This window comes from Barbus barbus, assembly GCF_936440315.1.
Source record: "Barbus barbus genome assembly, chromosome: 24".
Lineage (NCBI taxonomy): Eukaryota > Metazoa > Chordata > Actinopteri > Cypriniformes > Cyprinidae > Barbus > Barbus barbus.
In genome coordinates, this window is record NC_136752.1 from 24,964,472 (window position 1) to 24,973,569 (window position 9,098).

At 36.9% G+C, this 9,098-nt stretch overlaps 2 protein-coding genes across 2 annotated transcripts in view; both read left to right on the forward strand.

Annotated features, from left to right (window-relative positions):
• The window catches only part of LOC306843724 (cation-independent mannose-6-phosphate receptor-like), a 35,267-nt gene extending 32,245 nt beyond the window's left edge, over positions 1-3,022 (forward strand). The window contains exon 47 of the mRNA XM_079375365.1: positions 23-3,022. Within this exon, the coding sequence (XP_079231491.1) occupies positions 23-397 (375 nt within the window). The 3' untranslated portion in view covers positions 398-3,022. The remainder of the gene's footprint in view (positions 1-22) is intronic.
• Positions 3,023-3,906: 884 nt separating this feature from the next.
• On the forward strand, positions 3,907-9,064 carry LOC306843751 (solute carrier family 22 member 2-like). Its single transcript, XM_079375403.1, has 11 exons — positions 3,907-4,362; positions 4,459-4,562; positions 5,779-5,933; positions 6,029-6,197; positions 6,355-6,469; positions 6,552-6,655; positions 6,732-6,946; positions 7,035-7,143; positions 7,302-7,414; positions 8,354-8,453; positions 8,539-9,064. Exons 1-11 carry the CDS (start codon positions 3,946-3,948, stop codon positions 8,624-8,626), a joined length of 1,689 nt encoding a protein of 562 aa, XP_079231529.1. The 5' UTR covers positions 3,907-3,945; the 3' UTR covers positions 8,627-9,064.
• Positions 9,065-9,098: the final 34 nt, after the last annotated feature.

Here is a 9,098-nt window from a genome sequence, read left to right on the forward strand (position 1 = left end):
TTCTGTTTGTCTCTCTTGATAGGTGAACGCAGATGAGGACGGATGTGAAGATGAGATGGAATGGTTGATGGAAGAGACTGGGACGCCCACGCGGGAGCCTCAAGAGAATGGTCACATCACCACCAAACCGGTCAGCGCTGACGCCCTGCGCTCCTTTTCCCTGGACGAGCAGGACAGCGAGGACGAGGTGCTCACAGTCCCAGGGGTCCTAATCGCCCCTTCATCATCCACTTCCTCAAGGCTGCAATCAGCTTTTCTGAAAGCAGAGAGCGATGAGGATCTGGTGGGGCTCCTGGTGGACACACGGAGCAGAAATAAGACCCGATACAGCAACAGAAATCAGAGGAAACCTCAGCCAGACCCTGATGACAGCGACGAGGACCTACTGAAAGTCTGAGAGCGCCAGGCGGCCCAAACTGAACTTTTGAATGTCTCTGCCACCACGCTCCAAATGTTTAGTTGCTCCATTTTGGGTTTTATAAAGGGAAATCTCTCAGTGAGCTGTTTACAAGACAGCTTTCAAAAGCAAGTTGGTCGATTCGTCCTCTAATTAGACTCAATGCTGAAAAATTTTTTTTTTGTCATTTGATCGTTTATTAGTTGTGTGTTCGGTTTTCCATTGATTAAGATGAATTGTGTACAGCGTCGTATGTGAATTTGGTCTCCCACAAACTTACAGAAATGGACTATATTAATTTTTTTTCTTGTTATTTAAAGATTTTTGGGTACTGTTTTTTGTTAATTCACCAGCTCACTGTAAAAATACACTGTTCTGTGAAGTAATTATGGATGATTGTGGCAGATACAGTCAAAGATCTTTTCTAAACTACAATCTGAAGCAGTATTTCACATATCTTGAGCCATGTAGCACCGAGAGGAGATTGATCCGCTTTGCCAAGTTCATATTTAAATCACAACCCTTTGAATATCATGCTTCACATTTGCGTTCTGCGTTGACGTTTACCTTTAGCAGTGTTCATCTAAACCATAACATCCATCTGTTGGGTGTTTTGTGCAATGCTTTTCTCCTTGTTCTGATAAAAAGCATGTTTTAATTGCCCTGATAGAACACCGAGTGCCATGAAGGAATGACATTGCATGTATGACTGCTGCAGGCTTCCTTTAGGATCATAATTTCTCATCGAAGTCAGAAGAAATATTATTGCATCTTTGTGGTGTTTATTTGCATTAATGTTTAGTAACACTTTACAATAAGATTCAATTCATTAATGGGACTTGATGGTAAAAAAAAGAGATGGTAGGGAAATTGTATTTCAGCTTTTGCAGTTAATTGTAAAACTTTGCTCGGTAAACTATTGCGTTTGATCGTTAAACTTCGTTTTCCTGAGAAACTGTTCATTCATAAAACTTTTGCGATTTTCCCTGGTCAACTCTTATGTTTGCTCACGAAGCTGTTGCGATTGATCAGAAATTTTCTGTTCTCTTGAGAAATTTTGTTCACTCACAAAATGTTTTTGTTTCCCATATAAACTTTGTTTGTTTGCAAAACTATAGCATTTGCTCACAAAACATTTGTGTCTCACTTTCACTCGTGCGTTTAAAACTTTGCAATTCGCTCCCAAAACTTTTGTGATGGAAATAAAATGAGTTGGGAGGAAAAATTATATTTCAGTTATTTTTATCATTTTGCGTTTTGTTTTTTTTTTGTTTTTTGAAAACCTCAGAATTTGTTTTCTCTAATCACCATTTCACCTTGGTTCCATATATGAAATAACAGTAAACTTTTTTTTTTTTTTTTTTGCAAAATTTATTAATCTGTTAATTTTATGAATATTCTATTGTTATTTTATGTTTATGCACAATACATGAATGTTTATTTATACATCTTGAAATTTTGCACCTGTATTAAAATACATGGAAATAACATTAACCTAGATTAATAAATTCTGTAAAAGTATTGTTCATGGTTAGCTGGTGACATCTAAAGCACTCATTAACAAATTGAACTTTACTGTAAAGTGTTACCTATTTAATCATTTTTCTTTTATTTTTCTTTGTTCTGCACCGTAGACATTGGAAGATGAAAAATTAAAGAAACCACAAGTACAGCAGGCGACAGAAAGCCTTTTGCAAAGCACTTTTCCTGTTAGCACAAACAGTTTTGTCGCCGGTCCCATTAACCGAATACAACGCTTTGAACACCTGCAAAAATGATGCGTTTTATTTGCTGAATCGGTTTCAGCTCCCGTTGTTCTGCTGACTTTACGAAAGATGCATATAGTTACACAAGTTGTGTTGCAGGTTTGCTGTCATCTCTACAGAAATGATTTACCAAAATGTTCTTCTCACATGGCAGTGAAGGTACAACGGGACACTGGTCCTGTTTGGCAGCATGTGTACAGTGTTTATCACTCCAGCTCAATGCTCTTTGCTCTAATAGTTTGTCTCATAGGCTTGTATTACCATTCATCAGTGTATTCCTCGCATATATGATTGCCAAATAAAATCACACCAGTTCTATATATCTGTCATAACTCACTGCTCCTGAAACAGTACTTCAAGATACATTAAAGCATGCCTGGGTATCTCTTGTAGTACTTTGCACTTTGGTAGCCAGTTTTTTTTTTCTCCCCGTCCTTTTGGGCAGAAGGTGGACGGTGCACTCAGCAGCTGTTGGTCATCATGTGCTCCCCTCTCCTTACAAAACATGTCTGTGCCTGTTGTATGGGAAATTGTACGGTACAAAACTCTGAAATACTTCAAGGTCCTGAGATAGTCTTTTTTTTTATCCTGATAGAGGCTTTAGCTCTTCTCAGACTGTATTTGTCATGTTCTACAGCATCTTGTTTTGGGATTTAAATGTATGCTGAGATATTATGGCATTATTTCAATAAAACCGTCATCTCCTCGTCATGCATTCTTTATAGGAGTTATTGTGGTTCATCTTGCTACTTTAACTGGACTGAGGGCACACTCGAAACAATTGAATCAAACCAGTGTTTTCGTTAATATTTTTGTTCATATTTTTATGATTTAAAATAAATTCCTATGTGGTTTTGGTATTTTTATTAGTTTTTTGTTACAATTTACATTTAATTGATTTTTATTTCAGTTTCAGCTTTAGTTTAGTTGTAGTTGTAATTTATTTCCAGTTAGAAACTAAATGAACATTAGAAATGTTGCCTTGAAATCTAATTCAAATAAGTTTGTTTTCATCCAATATTTCATCTAATATTAAGTTTCAGCTTTAATTTTTTTATAGTAGATTTTTCTCTGAAGATAATTTTAAGAAATTAAATATTAGAATCATTCCTTGGCATCTGAAATATGTTTGTTTTTCAGTTTATTTTTCATCTAATATTTAGTTCTAGTTCATTTTATTTAGTTAGTAATTTTAGTGCTTCAATTTAATATTGTTAATATTTAGTAATTTTTTATTTGTAGTAAATTTGAGCTTCAAATTATTTCAGTTGTCAAGGAAATTTTTCATATTCACAAGTTTTTTTATCTAATATATTTTATTTCAGCTTTATTTAAATAATTTTTATTTTCAGCTTTCACTTTAATTTTTTTAAGTTATTATCTGCTTTTGTCATTAAAGTTTAAACCGAACTGTGTGAACCGAAGTCCGAAGTCTAGCCAGAGACTTTCAGGGTTTAGTTAAGAAAGTCATGCTTTAGTCTTTAGTCTTCCTACTAAACCACTTACTGAACCGTTTTCATACGATGCTTGATGAACAAAAATTATACAGTGACAAATTATGTAACAGGCTTCAGCTGTCACTGGGGTTAAAATGTAACTTGTTGTCCCCTGTGTCCCATCCCAGCATGTAATTGGTCAATCGAAGCACGAATATATCAAATTTCAACCTCCTCTGGACTTTTGCTCAGCCAGCTGTGGGTAAATACTGTGCCTCAACTTAACAGACCTCTTTTTACAGCTGTGGATGTCTTCAGGGCCTCCACCACCAACAGTACAGTGACCATGACCACTTTTGACGATATCTTAGAGGAGGCCGGCAAGTTCGGTCGGTGCCAGATGCGAATTTTTTCTATATTCTGCTTGGTCTCTATACCGTTTTCTTTTGTATATGTGGGGATTGTATTCCAGGGCTTCACCCCCGAACATTGGTGCCGTGACCCGGGCGTCAGTGAGATCCGGGAAAGATGTGGCTGGAGTCTTCAAGACGCACGCAGGGTGACTGTACCCTTGATGAACAGCTCCACAGGGGTGACGTATAGTCAGTGTCAGAAACTGGACGTGGACTGGAACGCCACCGGTCTAACCTGCGACAATCCAGAAAGTGAGCTCACCCAGGCCCAGCTTTCTACTCTACCAATGACGGGCTGTACAGATGGCTGGGAGTACAACTATGAAGGGAGGCAGTCATTTGTCACCGAGGTGAGTGGTGGGATAACAAAACAAGCTCTTTCTTTTGGTAATGTGTGAAGTGCAATGAGAGAACGCAATGTCTGACGTGAGACCTGTGTGTTGCAGTTTGATCTAGTGTGTGCAGACGCCTGGTATGTTGACATGTTCCAGGCCACGCTCAGTATTGGTTTCTTAGTGGGCAGCATTGCAATTGGATACCTGGCAGACAAGTATGACTGACACTTACTACGGGGTTTCCCGATCCTCCTTTTCTTTTCTTTTCTTCAAAATAATTTTTCAAAGTTACATGGATGCATTTTGAATTTTGAATTTACTTTTGAAAAAAAATCCTTACGAGATTAAGCAACAGCTGTTTTTAGCTTGTTTATTAAAAATATGGCAAAAATGTGTGCAGTAAGACAAAATGCCCTCATATTGAAGATATTCTCTGAAAACAAGTCTTAATATGCAGTGTTGCTTCTCAAGAAAATATACACTGCCCTTCAAAAGTTTGGAAACGCCCTAGAAAAGTGGGGTTTTTGGACAATATTGGCATGAATCATTTTTAATTTGTGATAATTTTGCACTAATAAGGGACAACACAAACTACAAAAACATATTTTATTACGTAAACAGTTTATACATAGAAAAAACTAAAAATTTTCGATTCATCAAAATATCCACCATTAGCAGCTATTACAGCTCTGCATAATCTGGGCATCCGAGCTGTCAGTTTATTCAGACATTGATGTGATACTGTATATTACTCCAGGCCTCCTGAAGGATTGCCCAAAAATGATTCACACTGGTTGGACACTTCTTACGGACATCACGGTCCAGTTCCTCCCATCGTAGCTCAATTGGGTTGAGGTCGGGTGATTGGGGAGGCCATTCCATGACAAACATGATGCCAGCTGACTGTTTCCTCTCCAAATAGGATTTGCACAGCTTGGAAGTGTGCTTGGGGTCATTGTCTTGTTGGAAGGTTTAGGAAGGTTGGGGTGTTTCCAAACTTTTGGAGGGCAGTGTATCTTGTTTCAGGGATTTGTAGTATTTTTTACAGGAAAATAACTTCTTTCGTCGATCTCCATTACTATGCACATTATCTAAATAATTTTTTTTTTATTCAATGCAATTAAGATTTATACATGATGCTGAAAATTAATTGCATTTTAAAATATTTTCAAATAGAAAAGTTATTATAAATTGTAATAACATTCCACAATATTAGTTTTTTTTCTGTTTTTGATTAATTAAATGGTGAGCAGAAGAGACTTCTTTCAAAAACATTGAAAAATCTTACCGACATTAAACTTTTGAACAGTGTACATTCTATCAGTCAGCCTACAAAATGAAAGCCAAGTAATGGTTTTTATTGGCATGCACATAAGGAATGTTTCAGTAGCGATCTAACTGATTCACATTTGTTCTTATTTTTTCTTTCAGATACGGCAGAATGAAAAGTTTCCTATTGACCAACTTAGTCATCGGAGTAACAGGGATTCTGGTGGCCACGTCGCCCAATTACATCGCCCTGCTGGTGTTCAGAGTTCTCTTTGGCTTTGGAGTGAAGGGCGGCTGGATGGTTGGATACGTGCTGGGTAACAAAACATTTTCAGGATGCATTAAACGTTTACCAGGATCCTTGATATTTCAGATCCTCATGGTTCCATTATGTCTTGTTTTCTGGCTGCAGTCACAGAGCTGGTTGGAGTGGAACACAGGAGAATGGTGGGAGTGACCTATCAGATGGTCTTCAGCTTGGGCCTTCTCATTCTTCCTCTCTTAGCTTACTTCATACCAAACTGGCGCTGGCTACAGGTGGTCTTCACCATTCCTTACATCTGCTTCCTGACATTCTATTGGTAAGAGCCTGTTTATGGTGCATGATACGGATATAAGATTGTTTTTCAGAGTTACTTGCATGTTTGTGTGCAAATTTGTATTGGAACAGTGTGTCCTTTCGTGATATGTTGGATAAATGTAGCCTAGTTGCATTATTAAATACTTTCTGAATTCCAGGTTTATCCCCGAATCACCAAGATGGCTCCTCAGTCAAAACAAGAGAAAAGAAGCACTGGAGATCACAAAAGCAATAGCAAAAGAGAACAAAAAGACACTGTCCAAGATTATTGAGGTACAGAGTTTACACAATGACAATGAGCATAAAATAACATCAATGCCCAAATGTCTCTTAAACGTCCAGTTTCATCCATCAGACACTGACTGATGAAAACACAGACTCCACCTCGACTGCATCTTTCATGGACCTGTTCAAGACTTCCAAACTAAGAAAATTCACATTCATCCTGAGCTTCAACTGGTACGTCAGAGCCAAAGCGCCATGTTAAGTGCAGTGAGGCTAACATCCATCTGTAACCTGTCCATTGTGTCACCAGGTTCACCAGTGCTGTGGTTTACCAGGGTCTCATTATGAGGCTGGGAATCCTCGGAGGAAACGTGTATGTGGACTTCCTCATATCTGGAATCGTGGAATTGCCAGCAGCTTTCCTCATCCTCCTCACCATTGAGCGCATCGGCCGAAGGCTTCCTTTTGCAACTGCAAATTTCGTGGCAGGAGCGGCCTGCTTAATCACAGCGTTCATCCCCGACAGTGGGTTATTATTTGGAGATATAATTTGACTGAAAACAGGTGATTATATGTATATATATATTTACTTTAAATTTTGTATCCTCCACAGATTTGTTCTGGTTAAAAAGTGCTGTTGCTTGTGTTGGACGGCTGGGCATCACTATGGCTTTTGAAATGGTAGTGTTTGTGAATACTGAACTATATCCCACCGTTATCAGGTAAGATATAATGCAACGTGACCATGTTTTTTTTTCTTTTTTTTCGTTATTCATCACGGATAACATCTAGACTTCTAGACTGAACAGATGATTTGTAGACTTTTGTACTGTTTGTAAATGAATGTTTTTGGTTATGTATCTGATGTTGTTTGGCTCAGAAATCTGGGTGTTTCGGTCTGTTCCACGCTGTGTGACATTGGTGGGATTATAGCACCGTTCCTGCTCTACAGGCTTGCTGTCATCTGGCTAGAGCTACCTCTCATTATTTTCGGTACAAAAAAATAGATCTTTATTTTGCATACAGTCGAACAGAGTTTTTTGTGTTAGGTAGACCAACAAACATAAATATTCAACCTTGAGATGCAGGAAAATGACCGTCCCAAACACTTCACTGAAACTATATATAGGCCTATTTTATATATATATATATATATATATATATATATATATATATATATATATGGATGGATGGATGAATGGATTAGATAGATATGTGAGATTTTTATCAAATGTGCAGTGGCAAAATTCAAAGTTTTATACACACACACGCACGCATATATATATATATATTTGGAAAGCATACTAAAATTTCTTTATATTTTTAACAGCAAGTATTTGTAATTATTTATAGCCTATGGTATTGTTACAAAATTATTGGCTATTATTAAATAATAATAAGGCTATTATTACGAAATTATATTATTAAAAGTATATATAATTTATTAGATATATAATTAAATCTGTGATTTGGCCACTAGCAAAGTGAAATATGTATTAATGTGTAGATTTATTAATACTAGATATATGCTATATTAAATATACACTATTAAATTCTTTAAATATGTTTTTTGCTTCCTAAATGGTGTAGTTACAGCTTACATCTACCACCAGGGGCTAGCATGGTAATGCTATTCAGACAAACCTTAACCCATTGGATCAATATTTCTACATTGATACCAGTCAAATTCAGTTGCAGTTTTGCTTTATTACAAAATATATAATTTTGCAGAATTGAAACCTGCTCCCCTCTGCACACTACACAGAAACTACTATTAAAAAGGTTTTCCTTTGGTCATGTCCTAGCTTGACTTCCACTGGTGCCCCTCAAAAATAACCAAACACATGTCACCCTTGGCCGTGATATAGTGACGTTGTTGAGTGTGTTCTAGTTGCAGTGTGAGTCTGTTGAAGTGAACGTTGTCTCTCACAGGTGCTCTTGCGTTCGTGGCCGGTGGACTGGTTCTGCTGTTACCTGAAACCAAAGGTGTGCCTCTTCCAGAAACCATTGATGACATCGAATGTCCAAACAGGTGAGGTTTGACTCCGTGCACATGTACACCATGGTAACCTTTGTCACCTTAAACCCTTCTTCACAAATGTGAACTGTACATGCAGAAACAAAGAAAATCAACTGAAGAGTCAACAGCTAGAGAATTTGCTGCCCTCTGATGTGACATCGAACAAAGAAGTTACAGCCGTCTGATTGACCTCCTTAACTTTATTATGACGTGATGCTACTTATCCCTTCTCTTTTGAGGATTTAATCAACATATACAGACTGAAATCAGTTTTTGTCATTCCAATAAAAGTTAATGAACAATTTAGATATTTTCAGCCATAAAAATCTGAATTTGATTTAGTAATCAAGCCAAAAAAAAATTCAAAGGACCATTAATTGTTCCGAGCTGTAATTATTGTTCTCAGACTGTGGAGTTGTCATTGACTGTACAGTAGTTACTGTATTTTTTCTTTTAGATAGTTATTGTGTTCTAATTTTACATTTTTAAAATACATTTTTGGACAAAAATGTTTATTTAAAAAAGAAAGTAAAATAACTCAGTAAAGTATCTACAGTATGTATGTTTTAAAATGTTGGCTTAAATTATTCATGCTAATAGTAAATGTTATTGTACTTATTTGTTCTGTCACTTATTAGGGTTTGAACATTGCATTGT